The sequence below is a fragment of the Halichoerus grypus genome, chromosome 8, assembly GCF_964656455.1.
Source record: "Halichoerus grypus chromosome 8, mHalGry1.hap1.1, whole genome shotgun sequence".
Taxonomy (NCBI): domain Eukaryota; kingdom Metazoa; phylum Chordata; class Mammalia; order Carnivora; family Phocidae; genus Halichoerus; species Halichoerus grypus.
Genome location: NC_135719.1, coordinates 61,500,724 through 61,526,064, shown reverse-complemented (window position 1 = coordinate 61,526,064; position 25,341 = coordinate 61,500,724). Strand labels below are relative to the sequence as shown.

General features: G+C 44.0%; 1 protein-coding gene across 1 annotated transcript in view; it reads left to right on the top strand.

The window, feature by feature from the left end:
- The window catches only part of GLDN (gliomedin), a 66,622-nt gene that overhangs the window by 21,144 nt on the left and 20,137 nt on the right, over nt 1-25,341 (top strand). The window contains exons 2-4 of the mRNA XM_036116600.2: nt 16,684-16,735; nt 24,273-24,290; nt 24,630-24,737. Of these exons, the coding sequence (XP_035972493.2) occupies nt 16,684-16,735; nt 24,273-24,290; nt 24,630-24,737 (178 nt within the window). The remainder of the gene's footprint in view (nt 1-16,683; nt 16,736-24,272; nt 24,291-24,629; nt 24,738-25,341) is intronic.

Genomic DNA, 25,341 nt, shown 5'->3' with positions numbered 1-25,341 from the left:
TTTCTTGTTTGGATTATTTGTTCTTTGGGTGTTGAGTTTGATAAGTTCTTTATAGATTTTGGATACTAGCCCTTTATCTGATATGTCATTTGCAAATATCTTCTCCCATTCTGTCAGTTGTCTTTTGGTTTTGTTGACTGTTTCCTTTGCTGTGCAAAAGCTTTTAATCTTGATGAAGTCCCAATAGTTCATTTTTGCCCTTGCTTCCCTTGCCTTTGGCGATGTTTCTAGGAAGAAGTTGCTGCGGCTGAGGTCGAAGAGGTTTCTGCCTGTGTTCTCCTCTAGGATTTTGATGGATTCCTGTCTCACATTTAGGTCTTTCATCCATTTTGAGTCTATTTTTGTGTGTGGTATAAGGAAATGGTCCAGTTTCATTCTTCTGCATGTGGCTGTCCAATTTTCCCAACACCATTTATTGAAGAGACTGTCTTTTTTCCATTGGACATTCTTTCCTGCTTTGTCGAAGATTAGTTGATAATAGAGTTGAGGGTCCATTTCTGGGCTCTCTATTCTGTTCCATTGATCTATGTGTCTGTTTTTGTGCCACTACCATACTGTCTTGATGATGACAGCTTTGTAGTAGAGCTTGAAGTCCGGAATTGTGATGCCACCGGCTTTGCTTTTCTTTTTCAACATTCCTCTGGCTATTCGGGGTCTTTTCTGGTTCCATACAAATTTTAGGAATATTTGTTCCATTTCTTTGAAAAAAGTTGGTGGTGTTTTGATAGGGATTGCATTAAATGTGTAGATTGCTCTAGGTAGCATAGACATTTTCACAATATTTTTTCTTTCAATCCATGAGCATGGAATGTTTTTCCATTTCTTTGTGTCTTCCTCAATTTCTTTCATGAGTATTCTATAGTTTTCTGAGTACAGATTCTTTGCCTCTTTGGTTAGATTTATTCCTAGGTATCTTATGGTTTTGGGTGCAATTATAAATAGGATCAACTCCTTAATTTCTCTTTCTTCTGTCTTGTTGTTGGTGTATAGAAATGCCACTGATTTCTGTGGATTGATTTTATATCCTACCACTTTACTGAATTCTTGCATGAGTTCTAGCAGTTTTGGGGTGGAGTTGTTTGGGTTTTCCACATAAAATATCATATCATCTGCAAAGAGTGAGAGTTTGACTTCTTCTTTGCTGATTCGGATGCCTTTTATTTCTTTTTGTTGTCTGATTGCTGAGGCTAGGACTTCTAGTACTATGTTGAATAGCAGTGGTGAGAGTGGACATCCCTGCCGTGTTCCTGACCTTAGGGGAAAAGCTCTCAGTTTTTCCCCATTGAGAATTATATTCACTGTGGGTTTTTCATAGATGGCTTTTATGATATTGAGGTATATACCCTCTATCACTACACTGTGAAGAGTTTTAATCAAGAAAGGATGCTGTACATTGTCAAATGCTTTTTCTGCATCTATTGAAAATATCCTATGGTTCTTGTCCTTTCTTTCATTAATGTAGTGTATCACATTGATTTGCAGTTATTGAACCAACCTTGCAGCCCAGGGATGAATCCCACTTGGTCGTGGTGAATAATCCTTTTAATGTACTGTTGGATCCTATTGGCTAGTATTTTGGTGAGAATTTTTGCATCCATGTTCATCAGGGATATTAGTCTGTAATTCTCCTTTTTGATGGGGTCTTTGGTTTTGGAATCAAGGTAATGCTGGCCTCATAAAATGAGTTTAGAAGTTTTCCTTCCATTTCTATTTTTTGAAACAGTTTCAGAAGAATAGGTATTAATTCTTCTTTAAATGTTTGGTAGAATTCCTCTGGGAAGCCATCTGGCTCTGGTTTCTTGTTTGTTGGGAGATTTTTGATTACTTTGTCAATTTCCTTGCTGGTTATGGGTCTGTTCGGGTTTTCTATTTCTTCCTGGTTCAGTTTTGGTAGTTTATAAGTCTCTAGGAATGCATCCATTTCTTACAAATTATCTAATTTGCTGGCATATTGTTGCTCATAATACATTCTTATAATTGTTTGTATTTCTTTGGTGTTGGTTGTGATCTCTCCTCTTTCATTTATGATTTTATTTATTTAGGTCCTTTCTCTTTTCTTTTTGATAAGTCTGGCCAGGGGTTTATCAATCTTATTAATTCTTTCAAAGAACCAGCTCCTAGTTTCGTTGATCTGTTCTACTGTTCTTTTGGTTTCTATTTCATTGATTTCTGCTCTGATCTTTATTATTTTTCTTCTCCTGCTGGGTTTAGGCTTTATTTGCTGCTCTTTCTCCAATTCCTTTAGGTGTAGGGTTCCTTTAGGTGTATTTGAGACCTTTCTTGTTTCTTGAGAAAGGCTTGTATTGCTATATACATTCCTCTAAGACCACCTTTGCTGTATCCCAAAGATTTTGAACAGTTGTGTTTTCATTTTCATTTTTTTCCATGGATTTTTTAAATTCTTCTTTAATTTTCTGGTTGACCCATTCATTCTTTAGTAGGATGCTCTTTAGCCTCCATGTATTTGAGTTCTTCCCAAATTTCCTCTTGTGATTGAGTTCTAGTCTCAAAGCACTGGGTTCTGCAGGCGCCTGGGTGGCTCAGATGGTTAAGTGTCTGCCTTCAGCTCAGGTCATGATCCCAGCGTCCTGGGATCGAGTTCTGCATCGGGCTCCCTGCTCAGTGGGGAGCCTGCTTCTCCCTCTGCCTCTGCTTCTCTCTCTCTCTCATGAATAAATAAATAAAATCTTAAAAAAAAAAAAAAGGCATTGTGGTCTGAAAATATGCAGGGAATGATCCCAATCTTTTGGTACTGGTTGAGACTTGATTTGTGACCTAGGATGTGATCTCTTCTGGAGAATGTTCCATGGGCAGTAGAGAAGAATGTGTATTCTGTTGCTTTGGGATGGAATGTTCTGAATATATATGTGAAGTCCATTTGGTCCAGTGTGTCTTTTAAAGCCTTTATTTCCTTGTTGATCTTTTGCTTAGATGATCTATTTCATTGAGGGGAGTGTTAAAGTCCCCTACTATTATTGTATTGTTGTTAATGCGTTTCTTTGATTTTCTTATTAATTGGCTTATATAATTGGCTGCTCCCATGTTAGGGGCATAGATATTTACAATTGTTAGATCTTCTTGTTGGATAGGCCCTTTAAGTAGGATATAGTGTCCTTCCTCAACTCTTATTACAGTCTTTGGTTTAAAATCTAATTTGTCTGATATAAGGATTGCCACCCCAGCTTTCTTTTGATGTCCATTAGCATGGTAAGTGGTTTTCCACCCCCTTACTTTCAGTCTGGAGGTGTCTTTGGGTCTAAAATGAGTCTCTTGCAGGCAGCATATCGATGGATCTTGTTTTTTTATCCAATCTGATAACCTGTGTCTTTTGATTGGGGCATTTAGTCCATTTACATTCAGGGTAACTATTGAAAGATATGAATTTAGTGCTATTGTATTGCCTGTAAGGTGACTGTTACTGTGTATTGTTTCTATTCCTTTCTGGTCTATGTTACTTTTTTTTAGGCTCTCTCTTTGCTAAGAGGACCCCTTTCAATATTTCTTGTAGGGCTGGTTTGGTGTTTACAAATTCTTTTAGTTTTGTTTGTCCTGGAAGCTTTTTATCTCTCCTTTTATTTTCAATGACAGCCTAGCTGGATATAGTATTCTTGGCTGCATATTTTTCTCATTTAGTGCTCTGAATATATCATGCCAGTCCTTTCTGGCCTGCCAGGTCTCTGTGGATAGGTCTGCTGCCAGTCTAATGTTTCTACCATTGTAGGTTACAGACCTCTTGTCCAGAGCTGCTTTCAGGATTTTCTCTTTGTCCCTGAGACCTGTAAGTTTTACTATTAGATGTCGGGGTGTTGACCTATTTTTATTGATTTTGAGGGGGGTTCTCTGTGCCTCCTGGATTTTGATGCCTGTTTCCTTCTCCAAATTAGGGAAGTTCTCTGCTATAATTTGCTCCAATATACTTTCTGCCCCTCCTTCTCTTCTTCTTCTGGGATCCCAATTATTCTAATATTGTTTTGTCTTATGGTATCACTTATCTCTTGAATTCTGCCCCCGTGATCCAGTAGTTGTTTATCTCTCTTTTTCTCAGCTTCTTTATTCTCCATCATTTGGTCTTCTATATCACTATTCTCACTTCTGCCTCATTTATCCTAGCAGTTAGAGCCTCCATTTTTTATTGCACCTCATTTATAGCCTTTTTGATTTCGATTTTGTTAGATTTTAGTTCTTTTATTTCTCCAGAAAGGGATTCTCTAGTATCTTCCATGCTTTTTTCAAGCCCAAATAGTATCTTTATAATTGTCATTTTGAATTCTAGTTCCAACATCTTACTAATGTCTGTATTGATTAGGTCCCTGGCAGTCGATACTGCCTCTTGTTCTTTTTTTTGATGTGAGTTTTTCCATCTTGTCATTTTGTTCAGAGGAGAATAGATGAATGAGAGAACAAAATGCTAAAAGGGTAACAATGACCCCAGAAAAATATACACTTCCAGAAAGTGGTCGCTTTTCTCTTCATAGAGTTGCTGCTATTCTTTTCTTTGATCTCCTTTTGAGTTTGTAGGTGTTCAGAATGGTTTGATACCTATCTAGCTGAATTCCTGGCACCAGACGAAATTTAGGTCTCCTACTTTTCTGCCATCTTGCTCCTCCTCCCATCAGACCCATCTTTTGAGTTCACATAATGTTTGCATGCTCTCTTCTCTCCCCCTAAATTACTAAACACCTAACAAAGTAAAAATCACTCATTATCCCAACATATCTTTTAAAACTGTATACACTAAGAAGTGAAAATCTCCTTTTTATTCCCCTGGTCTCAGCTGCCAGGAGAAAAAAGAATCTCAATTAGTGATTTGGTTCATGATGCTCCCAGCTCTTCTTTGTGCTTATCCAGACATGTCTAGATATCCTTTTTTAACCAGAAAGTTGCATTATGTGTTGTGGCTCTTACTGCACCTTGTTTAAGAGTACGCTAAGGCCATCTTTCCAGATGAGGACATATTATTTTACCTCATTCTTTTTCATCTGTTTACCAACTGCCTTATTGACGAACATTTAGGTTATTCAAGTGCTTTTGCCATCACGATGTTGCCATGAGCATTCTTGTCCATGATATCCTTAGGTTAAAAGGAAAACTGCAGGCCCCAAATGACATCACTTAGGCTAAGTCAGCAGACCAAGACTTAGTACCTAACCTAGCAGCAGTTTCAAACCGCCCCTCCATCCCCCGCCAAGGAATGTAACCTTTAGCTAGTCAACATGGAATTTCCTGGTCAATACTAGGAAATTTACTGATAGGCCCCTGCTGCTCCCCTTAAGAAGGCAACCTTGCCTAAACAATGCATTCCTTGCTAATAAATTCCTTTCTTCTTCTTTTTTTAATGCCCTCTCTCTGCCTTTAAAACCCTTTCTTCTGTTTAGCTCAGCAGAGCTCCCCTCTACTTGCTAGATGGGATGCTCCCAATTCATGAATCATTTTAATAAAGCCAATTAAATCTTCAAATTTACTCAGCTGAATTTTGTTTTTTAACGGATTTGGTGGCAGCAGTGGGATCTGAAGCTGACTTCTGATGGCATTTAGGGACAACGAGAAACACAGTCCTGGTGCTCTGCAAGCCCTTTGAGTTCACTGTGTTTCTCGCTGTTTCTGAGGGCCATTGGTGAGTCACTCTTGGTTTTTTGTGTTTGAGCTACCATTTAATTGGCTTTCTAGTCCAGGGTTAACAGGTCAGTCTAGACTGACAGGAGGCTCTAACAGAGCACCAGTCCTTAGCCCTTGGTTCAGTCCACAGCTGCATGGTGGAATCCCTTCCCGCTTCCAGTCTACAGTCCCCATTTGCTGGTTTAGTCCCTGCTGGGAATACTGGTGGCATACATTGCCTTCTCTTGGCCAGTCCATGGTGCCATCTTTTGGTTACTGCTGTTGTGTTTAGGGGCTCATGTTTGTTTTGTCTTGTATTGTGTAAATAAAGTCTTGGCTAATATCCTTCAATTCTAGAGTTAAGTGCTCCACCTTCCAGCACACTTGCTTATTTTATATCTTAGAATTTTGGTCTTGGAAGTTATAAAAATATACGGGCTTATTTTATATCCTCAAGAACTTGGCTTGGTAACCATCAGGTTGGGGGCCCCAAAATAAGGCCAAACAGAAATGTGAGTTGTGCCCCATGTATGGCTAGATATGTCCAGACAGAAATGTAAGTTAACTCCATTTGCAGCTAGGGTCCTACCAAACTGCTGCCAGCCCTCAGAGGAAATACAACCTAGAAACACTATGGCCATGATGGGGAATGTTCCAATTGGATAAGATCATTTAAGTAGTACACTTGAAAGCAAGGGGTGCCAAATTAAACAGAACGGGATACCTGTTTTAATTGGCAAGCAGACGTCTCCACAAGGTTTCAAAATTCCAATATAGCTCATCAAAAGATTCATTGCAAAAGGCTTAAGAAAAATTAAAGATGTAAGAGGTAGCTTTAAAAAAAAAAACCATAAGACTGAGGTCACTCCTATTGCTCTCCTTTTTCCTCCTTTGAGTACTCATTCTACTAATCCTGTGTCTGAATTGTTTTTCCACTCTGAAAAGACAATACAACTGTAAACAAAAGACTGCCAAATTAATGGCCTTAGAGATACCCCCATCTCTACCTTCAAAAGAGGGCCCCCTTAAATGGGCCCCTCCCAAAGTTGACAAAATTGAGGGGTTTTCTTGCAAGCTGCTAATTATTCCTTTAAACAGCCCAGGGGACACTGGTAGATACCAGAGCCGGCCGAAGGGATCTAAAGAACTCTGGCAGAAGCCAGTGAGAGGTGAAAATTCTTACCAGAAACAGTTCTTCTGAATTACTGCCTGTAGTACCCAGTTAGGAGAGGAAGATAAAATATCACGTTGTGCCTTCCTTTCCAAATCCAAAACCATTGTTTGTTGATCCTTTCTTTCCCAAGATTTTTTATTGCCTTCTAGCTTGTCTTGTTTTGCATAAATGGGTTTGGCTTTCTGCCTGACTGGGACAAGCAGATTGTTGATTCTTTCTTTGGGCTGTGTTTGGGAGTGGCTCTTTGCACCCTCTTTGGGGACCTGTCTTATACCCGAGGGAAGTTATGCAATACTGCCAGAAGAATTTAAAATTAGAAGTTTGTACCCAAAAGGAAAGAAAGAAATTGAGAATAATGTAGTTGCACAGGTGGATCAATCTATGATGTATTTCAGTTATAAGCCAATTCTTGGAGGAATACAGAGCAATGATCCTAATGTTACACATTTTTCACAAAACAGAAGTTAGCTCTAGAGGCAATTCAAAATTCACCTATTCCTTTAACAATCCCAAAACTTTCCTTGTTTATCTCAAAAGACTTGTAAATTATTGACCTTAGGAAACCCAAGACCTTCTTAGAAGAAATTATATTCTTTCTCTGTCCCTTGATGTATACATTTTATCATGTCTTTGAAACATAAACACAGCCCACAATCACCTGAGACTGAAGGAAAAAAAATAAAAGGGAATGAGATCTTTTTATTGTTTTTTAGTTAGTTTTTTCTTCTGAACCAGATTAGTTTAACTTCTTACCCCACCTCCCCTCTAAACCCCTCACCCCAATATTAGACACCATCCCCAACTGATCCTGTATTTAATATTGTGGAAAGTAAGTCCCAAAATGATTTAACATATTTAAAAAAAAAAAGACATTGTTCCAATGTCCACCTTTCTAGTAAATGGTAGTTGAAATGTCTGGATGGCCCCCTAGATTCTGAGTTCCAAATATAAAGAAGAGTGTTGCTCAGTTTTCTCACCTGTAAATTGGGACAATATTGTTCTTTTACTATAAATTAAGTATAACTACATGTGAAGCTCCTAAAATCAATTTTAACAACATTAGTTTTTGTATCTTCCCATCAGAACAAGATACAAGGCAAAACTGTGTTAGTCATAATTCTGCGGAATACAGAAAAATATCTACAACCTGAGAATTTCATGTGGCATAGTAATGTTGGAAATATTAACTAAGATTATCCCCCAACGTATTTCCTTATTGATCCCAGGATATTGAGTTGTTCCAGGAAAGGGAGGAACAAAAATACCCTAAAAGAGTTAAGCTTCTAAACAGATACTTTGTTACTGTGGTTAGACACACCTAACATAAAGTTCACCCTTTTAACCCTTCTAAAGTGTACAATTTTGTGGTGCTACTTACATTTGCAGTGCTGTGCAACTGTCACCACTGTCTAGTTCCAGAACTTTTTCATCGCCCCAAAAAGAAACCCTGTCCCCCTTGAGCAGGTACTGCCCCTTTCCTGCCCCCTCCCTAGGCCTTGGCAATCTATTAATCTGCTCTCTCTATGGGTTATAAATACTTAATCTCCTCCCAGAAAATGGATTTAAAATCCAATGCTCTTTGAAATTTTCAAGACACAAGCTTTTTTTTTTTTTTAATTTTATTTATTTATTTGAAATAGAGTGAGAGAGAGAGAGAGCATGAGCGCAGGGAGGGACAGAGGGAGAAGAAGTCTCTGCCCTGAGCAAAGAGTCCAATGTGGGACTCGATCCCAGGACCCTGGGATCATGACCTGAGCCGAAGGCAGACGCTCAACTGACTGAGACACCCAGGTGCCCCAAGATACAAGCTTTTAAAGAGAGAAAAGTTTTTAAGAGGTCTTCAACTTAGCTTCCAATGGCAGGAGCCACTTTGATATTCTGCTAATACCCATTTTTTTTTTTTTTTTAAGAAAGGGGAGCGGTGGGGAGGGGCAGACAGGGAGAGAGACTCTCAAGCAGTCTCCACACCCAGCACAGAGCTCAACACAGGGCTCGATCTCACAACCCTGAGATCATGACCTAAGCTGAAATCAAGAGTCGGACGCTTAACTGACTGAACCATACAGGTGTCCTATGGCAGATATACATTTTATTTCAAGAAGGACAGCTACAAAAAGAATGCAACCCCACTTTCCTTCTAGCCATAGGTCAGGGGTCAACCTGAAGGACTGGAGAATATTGAGGGGACTTAACATGCCAGTGAGAGCCACGGGGCACCCAGATAGGGAAAACGGCTCTCATCCGGGCCGGGCTAGTAGGTTGATATCAGGTCTTTAACTAAAGGTTTGACTTTACCCTGTGGATAACAAAACTCCAGTGATGTGTTTTGTATTTTTTTTAAGATTTTATTTATTTACTGGAGAGAGAGAGAGCACAAGCAGTTGGGGGGTGGGGGGCAGAGGGAGAGGGAGAAGCAGGCTCCCCGCTGAGCAGGGAGCCTGATGCAGGGCTCAATCCCATGACCCTGAGATCATGACCTGAGCTGAAGGCGGAAGCTTCACCGACTGAGCCACCCAGGCACCCTCCAGTGATGTTTTTTAAGCAACAGTATGGCATGTCTAGAAATCTGCTCAGGGAAACGACATCCCACAGAAGAATTCACAGCTAACACATTTGCCTAAAATCCATAGTGGTCGACTTTGGTCATATTTCACACCACTGGGGACGCTTGCTTCAGCTCAATGCCATTGAATTCCATGCTTTAGCTTTAATTAACTGTGGGTTCTTGGGCAAGTCAGTCAGCATTCTGGGGAAGAGAAACCTTCTCTGTAACTTGGGAACAATAAAACCTACCTCTTACATTGCCTGAGGATAAAACAAGAGGGTACCAAGGACCAACCTGGCACAGGGTTACTGGTTGGAGTGACTAACATTTAGAACCGCGGTTCTCAACCAAGGGTGACTTTTGCCCCCACTACCCTAGCCCCTCTGAACATTGGGCAATGTCTGGAGACATTTTTGGTTGTTACAACCCAGGCTTAGGGAACAAAACCTTTAAAATACAAACAATTAAAAGGACTCTTGTGCCCAAACTCTAGCACAACCTCTTTAATTCCAGGGACAAACATGAGTCTTAAAAATCTTCTCCACAAATAGTAAGACTTTTGCCATCTTGATGTCCTTATAACATGGCAACAATCTGCTCTTAATCAGAGAAATTAAGGTGGGTAAGCAATGGCTATAAATGAAGTGAATAGTCGGGGCTATGGGAAACTCTAGATCCCTTGGTGCTTCTCAGCTCCCTGAAAAACCCCATGTTTTTGTTTTTAGTTTTTGCATTCCTTCACCCACCACAGTGCATTTAAGATGACTCAAATTATGAATAGACATTGGTGAGGAGACTTCTATAAAATTGCAACAACAGTCTACCAGCTACGTCTGACTTGTCCTGAATCCTGAAAAAAGTCTGTTTTTATTCCCGGAGACCTCAGACCTCCCTCTGGACCCTTTCAACACCTGCAGCTGGACTTCATTCAACTGCCATTTCATATGGGTTATTCATATGTTCTTGTTACTATATATGTGTTTTCCAGAAGAGCTAAAGCTTCCCCCTGCTGCAAGGCTGATGCCCTCACACTAGCAAAGAAACTGTTAAAAAAGTATGTTTCCCACTTGGGATATACCTTTCACGATCTCCGGTGATTGAGGCACCCACTTCACAGGACATTTCATATGCCTTAGCAAGGGCATATGATATATCCTGAACAGCCTTAACAAAAACCTTACAAACTTCTTAAAATTTGATCAGTATACAACCTTCTGCTTATCCCTTGTCATCTTATGCTAGTATGACCAGCTACGATAGGTCTCTAATCTCTTTACTCAAGCCCATCATCAGTAGGTTAAAGAAGGCTTCCCAGGTCCCAGTTCAAAGAATCTAACTTGCTCACAGGTGAGAGCCTGGTGATTGGGTGTTCTGAAAAAGACGGCTCTCAAGCCCCATTGGAAAGGTGATCTTCCCAGGGCTCCTGTCCACTGACACTGTTGCGAAACTAGAAGGTATTGAGCCTTGGGTACACATCACACAGCTAAAGAAGATTCCACCTGTAGAGAATCTGGAGACCTCTAAGTCAGATGGACAAGGAAGAAGAGCAGCTGAAATCAAGATGGACTGCTTCCACCCAAGAGGACAGATCGAGACTTCATACGTTAATTAAGCATGAACCCCTTTCTCCTTATTTTCCTGCCTTTTACCCTGGCATTGGCCTAGAAAGATAATGCCCCCATCTTTATCTCCCAGGCTATTGTTAAGGTGAGTAACCTCTGGAATTTAGAGCAGCCTTTTATTTCAGGCTAGGAGATTTTCTAACTGCCCTACCTCCCTGGTTAGAGATAAATGTAGAGGCTACTTCTTCATTCTTGAAATTATTGCAGAATCTGGCGCTAAGATCTTTGGATTCTTAGATTCTCTGGGCAGCAAAGATCCTTAGATTCTCTGGCCAAAGTTGTTCCCGATAGTGGGATGACCCTTGACCCCTTTCAGCGGAGCAGGGAGGTGTCTGTGTTTTGGCCAACAGCACCTGCTGTACCCGGATTAACACTTCTGGAAAAGTTGAAACTCAGTTACGTAAGATCCCTGAGCAAGCCACTTTGAGGCAGGAGGGAAGGGAGATGCAGGAGGTAAGTTAACCAAAGTAAAGCCATTTTGGTTTTAGGCTGACCCTTCACTTAAAAACCAGCAAGTCATTAAAAAAAAAAGTCAGAAGATCTGACTCATGGAAGACCACCAGACGATAAAAGCCACAAAAGCTGGACATTCTTTTTTTTTTTTTAATTTTTTTATTGTTATGTTAATCCCCATACATTACATCATTAGTTTTAGATATAGTGTTCCATGATTCATTGTTTGTGCATAACACCCAGTGCTCCATGCAGAACGTGCCCTCCTCAATACCCATCACCAGGCTAACCCATCCTCCCAACCCCCTCCCCTCTAGAACCCTCAGTTTGTTTTTCAGAGTCCATCGTCTCTCATGGTTCTTCTCCCCCTCCGATTTCCCCCCCTTCATTCTTCCCCTCCTGCTACATTCTTCTTCTTCTTTTTTTCTTTCTTAACATATATTGCATTATTTGTTTCAGAGGTACAGATCTGAGATTCAACAGTCTTGCACAATTCACAGTGAAAAGCTGGACATTCTTAAAATTGTTCCCCGTAGGTAATTTCACAACCCTAGGACCATGGAAAAACTAAGTGCCCAATGTGAATGATAAATCCAAAGTTAAAGAGTAAGCCCCTCCCTTAACTAATTTTAAAAACATATAAAGCTTTTGGTTACAGGCAAAGGGGGATCCTCCTAAGAGAGGCTGCTACTTTGTCTATGAAGTAGCTCCTTTCTTACTTCTATACTTGATAAATCTTTGGCCCTCCTTCTAAATGACTTGCTCTTGAATTCTTTCTCAAGCAAAGCCAAGAACCGTCATGGGGAGGAACCCGAGGCCCTCCCTCCCATTTTTGGCTATTTTTTCTCCCATCCCGCATACGTTGTCACTGCTAAGAACAAGTCCCCATACAGCGTGTCCCTGTCCATTACTGTATTGATCTTCCTACTGGGGAGAGATGACCCCGACAGGCCATGGTGTTTCTCCTGGGGAGATGATTCTGCCTCGGTGACATGTTGACCAAGGGTGCACTAAGCCTGAGCGCTCAGGGGTACCATTCTTTATATTACACTGAGGGTGACAGACATTGGTTCCCCTAAAATGTGTCCTCCAAATAGTGTCTGTGGGTTGGGAGGGCCTTTCCACTGCTGCTATGGAGCTTTTTCTGCAACTCACCCATCCTCTTCCCAACACCATCAGATTCTCACATCATAAACCCAGGTTAGCAATTTATTGTCACCTTCTGTCAAGGTAAGCTCTCCTTTGGAGACCACTGACGTACTGTCTTCCTTGAACTGTATCTCCCCAGCGGAGAGTGTGTATTTAATACACAGAGGATAGAGACAAAACAAAGCGCAAATTCTCTTAAAATGCTTCCATTCTTTGCAAGGCAGGGGCAGATAATAAATAAATGAAGACATAAGTAAGATAATATTGGATAATGATGAGCGTTACAGAGACAAAAATCCAGGTGAGGTGATGGAAAGTGGCCCCTAGGGCTATTTTCAGTTGGGGAGTCAGGGAAAGTGTTCCTGATGAGGTGACATTTGGGCTGAGGTCTCAGCAAAGATGTGAGCACTGCCTACAGGCACAGCAAAGACAGAGAAGACAGTCAGTGTGACTGGAGCAGAGTGACAGGGGAAAGTGGTGGGAGCCGGACTCTGGGAGGGGACAGGGCCACATCTTGGACGGATCGGGCCTGACACCCCAGGACAATGAGCTATAAGTTCTCTTCCAGCGTCACCATTCTCAAGTCCTACATTAAGATTTAGAAAGCTCTCTACGCCAAATGTGATTCCGTAATTTGGCAACCTAGGTTGTGTGACAACCAATTTTGAATTCTCTTATTCTGATCCAAGTTCTTAATCACTATCAGAAAAGACAGTTTCTGACTTTCTTATGGCCACAACTTTTCATACCCTATGTTTCCCCCTGGTACAACGTTCTATATAGCCCAAGTCTGTTAGAGGAGTATTTCTGCACCAAGATTAACACAATTTACTGGTACATATCTGAATGGATATTTAGCATATAAATGGAGCCCAAAGGTCAGGAAATGAAGATTCTTTCTTTGTCATCTTTTGTAGACACTGTGCCTACTCCAGACCGGTGATGAGGAGGAAAGAGAAAGGCTAATTTTCCCTATTGATGCTTCTGTTGTTTCAAACTACTCCCTCTGCTGTGATCCCCCAGGCAACAAATGAAGCATTGTGAAGTCTTTAATGGTTCTCTCAATGGGCAATTATACATTTTTTAAGATAATAAATCTTGTCCATAGTGCAGCTGATTACATTCATTTATGAAAATGACTAAAAATAACGAGTCGAAATTTCTTCTGTCTGGTTGTGTTGAGCGGATCATCAGAGCCATAATCGAAAGCACAGCAGACCTGGCATCAGGAGAGCTAGAGCTGAGTCCAGCTCTGCTCCGAGCAACTGATGTGACCTTGAGTAAATGATGTCACCTCTCTAAGCTCTGCATTCTGACTTGTATGAAAGGGAGAGGAACACTGCACAGCATACTTTGTCTCAGAGTTGATGGGGCTGGTATGTTACAGGAAAAAGCACCTCCAGCTTTTTACCCCTGGAGGGGCGGAATATACATGTTTGCTTTATGACTCATCTTTAAATTGTGCACATTTGATATATTTGTGAGATGTACGTTTCACAATAAATTTCAAAGCCATCAATAAATACCTGTTGATATACTTGACAAAGTAGATGCAGTTCCTCTGGATCTCCTAGCAAACAGACGAAGCCTAGGTAGAAGACAAAACAATCTTTCCCCTCAAATCAAAACATGTTCTTTTAAGAAAGAGTTAATTCAACGAGTGATCAGTGAAAATTTCCAATGAAACAAAAGGGCGTATCATGTTTAGTACAGCCTCCTCCCACCCTGGTCCTCCATTCCCCCCTCACTTGAGGCTTTTTAGGTTTCTTTCCATACATATTCTGGAAAGCCAAAAACAGAGAATCTTGAAAGCAGCAAGCAAGAAGCATATAGAAACATTTGTGTGCACACCACTTTTCTTACATAAATGAGAGGACATTACACATGCTGCTCGGTACTTTGCATTTTTTTCACTTATCTTGGAGATATTTCAATGTCATTCTTACAGATTTAAATGCATTCTTTTTCACTATATTTTATTCTATGGGTATGCTACACTTCATTTCACAAGACCCTCTGATAAATATTTAGGTTGTTTTTGCTCTTGCCCACATTTCTGCAATGACCATCTTTGTACTTCTATCTCCTCACGTGTATATGAATATATCCGAAGAATAAATCCCAAAGTGCAATTGATGGATCAGAAGGTAGACCCACTTAAATTTTAGTAGTTATTGCCAAAATGCCCTCCAAAGGGATAGTATGCCTTCATACTTGATCAACAGGTCGAGAGAGTGCAGCTCTTCTGGCCACTCCCATGAGAAGTGCTCTGTTAGCCTTTTTATTAACAAATCTAAGAAGTAGGAAACAGCATTTCATCATTTGAATGTATTTCTTTAACTGTAAGTGAAAATGAGGCACTCTTTTTTTTTTTCTCTCTGAACTTCCTATTTGAGCCCACTGTCCATTTTTCTTTTGGTTTCTTGTTCCTTATTGCTTTGTAACAGCTCTTTATATACTAGCCCTTTGCAATTGTTTTCTAAGGTCTATAGTTCTCATTTGTTATTGGCTTATAGTATTTCACCTCTTGCCGAAATTTAAAATTATTAGACAGTCGAATTTATACATTCTTCCTATATAGTACGGGGGTTGTTTCTTTCTTGGAAAATTCTTTCCTACTCTAATGCCATTATAAATTTTTCCCCAGGTTTTCTTCCAGTGCTTTTCTAAGTTTGTTTTTCACTTTTAACTGTTTTATCAATATTGCTTAATGGACTTATTTAGTGTAAGGAGTGAAGGAAGGATTCAACTTTTTGTTTTCCCCCCAGATGTCTATCCAGCTGTCTCAAATCCATTTCTTAATAAGTTCTCTCCAAAGTTTTGAAGTGGCACATTATTGGGGTCTAAAAATTACTGAATCTATAAGTTGAAAACAGTTGGATGGTAAATTGATAAATTAACTCAGTCATTCTTGGCATGTTTAAGGAACTATCTAACACAATAGCATAAATAGCGTGTGCTTACTATATGTGCCGGGTCCTGCTCTGAGTGTGTTGCATGTATTCGGTCATTTAATCCACATAACCATGGTATAAGGTAGGTGCTATTAACTCCATTTACAGGTAAGAACACAGAAGCACAGAGAGGTTAAGTAAGTGCCCTCCGATCACACTGCTTGTGACTGGCAAAGCCATGATTTGAACATAGGCAGGCTGACTTCAGAATCCATGCTTCTGTCTACACTCTCTTTTGCCTCCACGAAATGGAAGATACTTTTGTGGGTGCTTCCGAGATTGTTCTAGGAATTTCACATAAAATGATTTCACTTACTCTTCACAACAATCCTAAGAAGTAAGCACTGTTCCTATCTCCATTTTGTGGGTGAGCAAACTGAGGCAAAGTGTAGCTGGAAGACAGAAAGGGAAAAGGGAGTGGTGTGAGATGAGTCCAGAGAAGGAGGACTTTTGTTCTATCTTTAGGGCAGCAAGGAATCACAAGAGTATGTGAATCAGGGCTCACCCACTCAGATTTGGTTTTTGTGATGTTCTCTGGGAGCAGCATGGAGAGTGGACGGGGGGAAGGGGCTGCAAAATGGGTGTGGGGAAACCAGATACCAGGCTCATACCATGCTGCAGCGACCACCTACCGCAGGTGGCCATCCAGCGATGAATAGGCATTATCCACAAGGCACGAGAATGGCTCCCATCTGGGGCAGCATCCATGTGCCAGGGCCAGAACTCAAGACAGGTGCTTATAGTGTTTACACTTTTCAGAAGAAACCAAAGTGTCCAGAGGTTGAGTACCTTGCCTGTGCTCACCCAGCTAATAGGTGCTTACTCCCAACCACCAAGCCTACCCTCTTTATTCAACCCCCGTGCAGATTGAGCCCTTCAGATGCTGGAGGGCTGGTTCATGACAGCCTCGAAAGCTGGATTTAGCAATTCCTTTGCCATCCTCTGTCTTCTCAGAGTTGGATAGAAATCAAGGATATTTGGTTGACAATATTGATAGATGAACTTCTGTTATCATGTATCTTTAGGTCTTCTAAGAGGTTCTCTTTCAGCTGAGGTTAAGTTTTCCTCAGACTTTTGCATGTTCTCCTGAGGTTACTTTGTGAATCTTTATAACTGCTCTCGTCTGGATAAAGGTCAAGTTCAGGGCCCACTGTCTTCTGTGCTGCTATTAACCACCCTCTCTCCCCGCAGATCCGAGTGATGGTGGACCTCTGCAACAGCACCAAGGGCATCTGCCTGACAGGTAGGCCGGCCTGGCACTGAGGTGCTTACACCGCACACACGTGTGCTTGCCAAAGGGCCAGGGCAGAATGAACACCTAAGAACACTGTGGGTTATAAAAACACATATTGGTTTACTTTTACCAGATGTTTTTAATGAGCTGAAAATCAACTGTAATATAATTATGAAAAATAATATTTTTGGTATTGCCATAGAAATATAGCCCTGGAAAATAACTAGGTCTTGGATAATTAGAAACGTGTGGTACCTTGAACGGGGGCCATAGATGTTTTCCTTACTCACATTAATTTTTAAAAGAGAAAAGAAAGGGGTATTCTCTTACCAGAAGTAATTATTTCCTTATACATATGGCATGAACAGAAAGTTCTAGAAGCAAACTGCTAATTAGTCAAGAAAACACTCTCTGTGAAGAGTGCTCTGTGTGTGGTGTCTACCATGTGCTAGGCGGCTCCCCTCCACTCAGGAAACCAAGGACAAATAGACCGGAGGGAGGGAATCAAAAAGGAGGCACATCAAGCCAAGGGACACAGAATGGCTAATGGGTTGGGCAGGGGAGGAGGAGAATGCTGTTGATAGACCCACGTGCACCTGAACCTAAGGTGTCCTGCCTCCTGTCTGAGAGGGGGTGCCTGAGTCCTGCCTGAGGGAAGGGTGCCTGATTCCTGTCTGGGGTGGGGGAGTGCCTGATACCTGCCTGGGGTGGGGGGTGCCTTCTTCCTTCCTGAGCGGGGGAGGTGCTTGCCTCCTGCCTTCAGAAGCTTTGGGCAAGGAAGAACACAGACCCCAGAATGGTCACCCAATTTGTTTTACCCCAGACCGAGGAAGGTTCTGGCCAGGCCCAAGGATGGGCCTACGGAGCCTGATTTCAGACACAGCTATTTCCTGCCTCTCCCCCATTCTGAGGAAATGGGGAAATGATTTTGCATTAAAAGTCTCATATGGAGTAAATGCAGAGCTCTCATGAACTTTAAAACGTAACCACAAGGGGCGCCTGGGTGGCTCAGTTGGTTAAGCGACTGCCTTCGGCTCAGGTCATGATCCTGGAGTCCCGGGATCGAGTCCCACATCAGGCTCCCTGCTCAGCAGGGAGTCTGCTTCTCCCTCCGACCCTCCTCCCTCTCATGCTCTCTGTCTCTCATTCTCTCTCTCGCAAATAAATAAAAAATCTTAAAAAAAAAACAAAAACGTAACCACAAGATTTTGAAGCCAGATGAATCTTCTGTTGAACCTTCTCGGTGTCTGGCCTCAGGCCCTGGGGAGGTCCCGTTGACAGGGCGCCACTGGCGGAGGTTAAGGAACCCTGCAGTGTGCATCCAGCCCTGAGAACCCTCATCCTGCGTGCCAGCATTCTCCCCACCACCGCTCATTACCTGCCCTGCACTAGGAACTCAGTGGGAGTTTGCTGAATGACTAGACCTATGGTTTATGGAAGTGATTAAACTGGGGCGGTGGGCTGGTAAGAAAGATCCTTCCCTGAGGAACCCCGAGTCCACAGTCTGCCTCTTGTTTGCTTAGTTTAGTTTTAGAGAGAAAAGCTGTAATCCTGTGGCTTCTTGGGAAACGCTAATTGAATTACTCAAGTCACATTTCGGCCCTCGCAGAAAATTAAGTATCTTCGGAACAGCTTGGTCCTTCATTCTGAAACTCTTGTGTCTGAAGCACCTTTCTTCCATCTTTGGAAGTCCTTTTCAGAGTTCCCCTGTGTGATAGTAATGAGCGCTAGAGAAATGCTTAGGTGGATGGAATTACAGGCACAAAAGCCCCATTGAGAGGCACAGGAAAAGCCTCTTCCTTTTTGATATTTCTTATAGAAGTGATAGAAGGAGAGCCAGGCTGTTCAGTGAATGCAGATGGAGCTGTCAAGACCACTTAGGGAAGACTGGGGGGGGGGTGGGGATCGCATCTGTGCTGGAAATGAGTTGAGGACGTTATTTTTTGGCACCTCGAAATCCTTTCAAAAGCCAGCACCTTCTCCTTTCATGCCAGCTTGAAACTGGGCCCCCTTTTAACACAGCAAGCTCTTCAATTAAAACTTAGGTGTGAAAAGTACACATTGCCAAGTGAGGTTGTACCTTGGGATAGACTACGCTGTCTGGACAGGGGGCGGGAAGGTGACAGGACCCGGGACTGAATTGGCAACTACAGGGGGGAAGGGCAGAGAGCCTCGGTCCAGAGCCCCGAGAAGATGCTGCCGGAGCAGACCCCAGGCGTAGGGCCCGAGGCCTGAGGACAAGATCTAGCTTTACACTGGACTCATCTTTGAAAAAGCAGGCCCTGTGACTTGAGGCTAGTCTAGCTGTGACCATGAAACCCCATCCCTGTTCCTTTTTCCTGGAGGCAGCTGTTGTTGCTCTGGGCACAAGGACAGAGGCGTGCATCCTGTAACCTCTCCGGCAAATAGTGAGGGCAATTCAGTAGCTGGAGGAGTTAGGACTTTTTGCCAGTGCACAGTTTGTGCTTTTGAGCACACACAGCATGCTTTTCTGGATGCATCCTATCCCCAAGCCCAGGTTTCCTTGGGACCCCAGAAACATATCTTCTGGAAAAGCAGGGGGTCTTGAAGAAGGCAGGTTCTTGGGTAACTCTTCGCTTCCAGTGGCCTCTGCATGTGGGCTTTTTCGGAAAATCTCCGAACTCTCACATTACTGAACCGCTTATCAGAGCGGAGGTGCTTCAAAGCCACAGTGCCTGTTCTCCTCCCGGCCAAGGGACTCCAACCCCGTGATGGTACTAGTTACTGCTCCCTGTCCTGTACCCAGGCGGACGCTGAGAATGGACCACAGCCACCACGGAGCATGGCCTCATGTCATTCTTTTCCGGCGTTCCAGAAAGCTGTGCTAACGGAGGAGAGCTGGAACTTGAAAGAAAACCTATTTGCCATCCCTACTCTAATTCTTTAAGGTTACCATGCCCTAGTCTAAAGCTGAAAGGCACCAAATAAATGGGATTGGACCAAAGCTGCCGCTTAGTAGGGACAGGTGAGGAAAGATGCCTTTCCAAGTTAGGTGCCCTGGGACTGCAGCCACAGAGGGTGGGTCCCAAGGCCGCCGAGCTGTGGCCAGGGCAACACGTGGTAAACTGACAGACAGGCTGTTCTCAGAAACAGCCGCTGTAGCTGCTCATGCTCTCACTCAACTGGCCTCCCTGTGGTTTTAGAGTTGGTGGACTCCAGCTCCACGTGTGAGAGCTAGGGCCCTCTCAGGGCCTCCCTGAAGGGCAGCCAAGTATTCCCGCCTCCCGAGGGAAAGGGGAGCCACACTCCCTTTGGCTAGAGCTCCCATCTGGCCCCAAAGCTGTGGCTGGCATGAGTCCCAAGCCCCGGGGAGTCCCTGCTGGGAACAGGAGAGGAAGAGAGTCAGGACTTTCGACCTCACAGGCGCCAGGTCTGGCCTTACCCGGCTTAGGAAGCTGCGGTCTTTTACTAGCTCTTTCTAAAGCAGCAGAACCAGACCTCCCTTTCTGACATGTTTTTTTTTGGATTTTTTTATTTGGGGGCTTCTTTGGGTTCCTCTATCAGTGAGACTTTGGGAAATGTGTAGCCACGTCCCCTGTGGTCATTGCTGTGCTAAGCAGGTGCCTTGGGTCTGGCGACAGCCGTTGTCACACCATCCTGGGGTGAAAGGGGAGACTAGTGAAATCCTCCCCTGTGATTTGGAGTGGCCGTGTCGAGAGGAGCCAGGTGGGCGGGCTCTTGGGAGCCCTCAGCGGGGCCAGTGCCCCCACTCAAAGACGGGAAGTGAGCGTTACACTTCTGGATTATTCCTTCCTCATAACTGTTGTGCCTGTGTTTCCTGTCTGCATTGAAATTCTTCTCTTTGCTAGTAGCAGAGATCCACTAGAGCTTATTTGAGGGGGAAAAAAAAGGTCCAGAGGTTACCAGTTATTGTAAGGATAGAGGGATGTGTTTGTCAAGGTAGGTTAGTCCCTGCTCTGGTAATAATTAAACCATAAAATCCCAGTGGCATAACACAGCAAAGGCTTTTTTTCCCCACAAAGTCCGGACACTCCGAGTTGGTTCTGGGGACTCCGGGATCCCAGTGCTGCCATCTTGTGGTTCTGTCATGTCAACACCAATCACCACCTCTCCTCTCCTCTCTGCTCTCTCTCTGCAGACGGGCATTGTTTTACCTTGCATGGCCATCCACAGACCTCCAATTTACATAACTAGGGGCACTGTGGGTCAGTCTTAGATTTCAAGGAGAAAAAAACTCTAAGCGACTCAGCTCCTATAGCACCCACCCACTTCTAACCGATTCTGGTTAGGAATGTAGGTTGGGGCAGTCAGCTGGGGCATTTGCAGGGCCCTGTGCAAAATGAAAATTCAGGGTCCCTTGTTCAAAAAGCAGGAAAAGGGCTTCCTCCTTTCTTTAATGGTTTTACTCTCCACCTGCTCTGCTATGGTGGGGCTTTTTATTGACTATTTAGTGTCATACTCCTCAAGTCGTGGGATGCTCGCAGAACAAGTACAGGCCCTCACAAGCACAGGAGACCCCACTCTGTGATGAAGGCATGCAGGGCACATGTCCAACCCAGGCTGCCACTGGTGTGGAAGGTGGCAGCAGTCGCTGATTGGGCGGGGACTGGGTCAGATGCATCAGAAACCCGGGAGGCAGCAGAAAACTTGTCCTGGGGAGGCCAGGAGGCAGTGGGAAACAAGGAGGCAAGTGGGAGGCAGGGCCACATATGAACCAAGGCTTCGAGTCCCCACAACATGCTCCATTATCCCATCGGGCCAGCCCCACATATGGTGCTAACATGAACTTGGCTGTCCACATGTATCCCCAGGGGTTCTGTTAGTCAAGAAGAGAGGAGTCATGAGCTGAGAAAACATCCTGAAAAACAGTTTTCTCAAGGCCCAGTTGGCACATATTATCTGACATTTGACGTTAGTATAGTGACACGTATTTAGGGCTTTTTCCAGGTGGAAGGGGCCCTTGGGCAGCTCCGTAGGCATCCCGAGTGGGCGTCGGGATACAACTTACCGTCACTCTAGCACTCTGCTTCTGAGCTCTTTGGAAGTGTTTGTCTCCTTTCTCTTTTGAAATTCTCTTCGCCATTAGTTCCAGGGCTCAGGACCTCCTGGATTCCGTCCTGTACCTTCGGCTCACGCTCTCTTTCCTGGTGCCTCTCCTATCACCCGCCTCCCTCCACATGTGGTGTGGGTCCCCCTCTCTCTCCATCCCACAGTTTGGCTCAACATTTTACTCTTGCCTCCAGACTAATAGCCTTTCTAGGGTCAGGGACCGCTTTAGGACTCTGTTGACAGTGACCACTTCTTTTTCCAAAAAAGTTTCACACCTGGTCGGGGGTACCCAGGACTATCCGCTCCCCAGTCATCTGTGGTGCTTGGTGAAAATGCATGTTCCTGGGCCTCACTCAAAATACAAACTGAATTAGAATCTCCAGCTGGGCTCTGTGTATCTGCATTTTAACAAGCGTTCTAGGTGATTCTGTGGACTCAAATGACTAAGAGCTGTAGCCACAGGTGTCAATGAACCTCAGGTCAATGTCAGGAAACCCTAATCTGAACATTTCACCGTAGGGACACTTCTTGGCCATGACCAAAGTGTCCTAAGTATACAGCTCTAGCCAGGACCTCTCTCCAATACTCCTGCTGCATAGAAATGGTTATTAGACTGTCCTGAGAACTCTTGAAACCTATAGAGACAGCTGATTCCTGCTTGGTGACCTTTTTTCTACCAGTCTGCACCTCTGAATTTGGTTGCATCTGTAGTCAGGAATGATTGATTGATTTCTTCTGACCTCCTTATGTGTGTACAGGCACACGCCATCTGGTGGTAAAGTCATGTCACCACAGGCTACACTTTTTAGCAAATGGTGGTACCATTTTCAGCAAATAATTTTTGCCCCAAGTGGGACTGCATGGATGGAAAGTATATATTCAAACACTTCTTCTTCCAAGAGTCGTCATGTCTCCTTCCATCCATATCCTCAGTTCCCCGTCATCTGAGTGTCCTCTTTTGCCCCCTACCCAATCAGATATGGAGCCCTGCTCATTCTTCTGCCGAAATACCTCTTGAATTCCTAGCTTTCTCTACAACTCTACAGTTACCAACTGATTTGTCCACATCCTTTCCCCTCATTTTAACTACAAAGATTCTCTGGGTGTTTTCTCCCCACCCCACCTCTCTTTTCTCTCTCATCTTGTTCCCTAGTTGTATTCAACTTCCATCTACAGAGAGGATCTCAAAAACACACTGATTTCACAGGGTCATCCCCCATGAGAGACCTACCGTAGCTCCCCACTGCCTTGCAGATACCACCTACACCTCTCCTCGTGGCGTTCAAATGCTGCCGCCCCACACCCACCCCTCCAAGTACTGACTCAGCCTCATCTCTACACACGCCAGGTTGGCCAATCTTCCCCCTTTCTTTCACCCTGAATCATGCAAGTTCCCTCCCCTGTGCCTTTGCTCCTGCTGCTCCCCGACCTGAGCTGTCCAGCCCTCACCGCTGTGGCCATGTCAAGCCCATTGTTTCTTCAGCGCCACAGCTCAAGCCTCACCCTCTCTGGAAGCCTTCTCAGACGGCCATGTGCCAGTACGCCTTGGAGGGGCTGCTTCTCTGTAACTCCCTCCCTCATGTTTCGTTGTGGTTTCAGAGTGTCTACCTTTTCCAGCTAGATCATAAACACAACAGACACAGCGACCAAGATTTCTGCTGCCTGGTAGACTTTTGTGCACACAGTAAATGCTTAGTAAATGGCGGTCTTCTGAAAAGTCACAGACTTGGATTTGTAGAACGACCTTTCTACTCCAACATGGGTAAACATATATGTTCTGGAAAAACAGAAGGACTTCAACTGCTCATGTTATAAACCCATTGGTTTGTCTGAGTGCTTAAATAAGATAATTGACAATGAGACTCTCCTATTTGTGGAAGCAAAATTGTTTGTTGGATTATGTGTAAATGGTTCATCTGAACCCCTTAGATCCTCGGGTAATTACACACTTAACAAGGTGTTTGTTACCTGATCTGGACCGTCAGTTGTTCTCAGGCTATTTTGTGCAACAGAATAGAGACCTGAGAACCAGCTTCTGCTCTCAGTCGCTCTGGGTGGCGTGAAGGAGATACGCTGGCTGGATGAGAGCTCTTGGGACTGCTTTCTCACGACAGCCAGACCTCAGCCCTGCAATGACAGCACATCCATTTCCCGATGCTTACCTGGGCCTAGGCTGCACTAGTGCCCTCCTACATTTTTACCAAGCCTCATTTAATGAAGCTGATTGCTTGAGAGATGACTGATTTATGAATCTATGGTGAAGCCCATTCAGAAATTATTCTTAGTTCATTGAAACCTAAGCAAAAGTGGATTTGATTGGCAAACGGTTGAATTGCTTTTAAGGTTCTTTTGAGTGAATATGCTGGGTTCTAAATAAAAGGCATGGAGTGGTTGCTTAGGGCCAGTAGATGGTTAGTACTTATTAAAAGGGGGAAAGTGCTCTTTGATTTGGGGGTTGTGGTGCTGGCTTCCTTCCAGGCATGCTTTATCATCTAAATTTCTTTTTCTGTTGTAGGACCACCTGGCCCACCAGGTAAGAGTCTGTGGATTTTCTTCCGGGGGGAGGATGTGGGGGGCTAGTTCCCCAGGGTCGCTCAGAAGGGATGGAGGAGGGAAAGGGGGAAGAATCCGGAGTGTGTCCCCCTCCTTGTCTCGGCCCAAATCACAAGCTCTCCTGTCCCCTCCCACTTGAGGACCTGCCATTACCATTCCCCATCTGTCACTGCATGGGGGGTGGGCAAAGGTGGAAAAGGAAGGAAAGAGGCAAGAGGAAAAGGCATTCATGCCCATCTAGTGTCACTGGCTAAAGCAGATCATGTTAATCTCAGTGACGATTTTTTAAGATGGTCTTGTTTCCCGTGTTTCGACGCAGGACCTCCAGGAGTTGGTGGGCTTCCAGGACACAATGGATCAGATGGACAGCCTGGTCCCCAGGGCCCAAAAGGAGAAAAAGGAGCAACTGGAAAAAGAGGAAAAATGGGTATTTTGGCAACTTTTCTAGTTAATTCCCTTGTTGCTTGTCTCAGTTATTGCTTTTCGGATGGGCCCAAGCGGGATGTGGTGGGGAGAAAGTGTTACCTCTTTGCCTGTGGGACTGGTTTAACTCTCTCTGGGAAGCTGCTGTGTGCCAAAGGTTTACATCTACCAGGAGAGCGGCCTCCCTGAGAACTGATTCTGGCTCTTCTGCTCGCTCGGAGGCAGACAGAGGGATGGAAGGGGCCGGAGCAGGCAGCCCCGGGGAGGGATGCTCCAGGGGCTGTGTGCTGATGCCCCAAGTTCTTTTGAGGCTCAGGTCCTGCCCTGCCCTCCCACTGCCTCTTCCTGCCCAGCAAATCCTTGTGTTTGACTGAAAATCAGCTGATTGAGGCCTGCCCCTAGGTGTTCTCGGCTACAGGAGTAGCTAGGACCATTTGAGTAGCAGGGTAGCATCCAGGCCCCCCTTAGGCGGGCACTGAGATCACGTGGTCTTGGCATCGCAGGATGACGACACCGCTGTGGCTGGCCTCTCCGGAGGGGTTCTGCTGCCCTGCAGCGAGGGGCATTATGGCAAAGCCCTGGAAACATCTGTGTCGGACGTGTCCAGG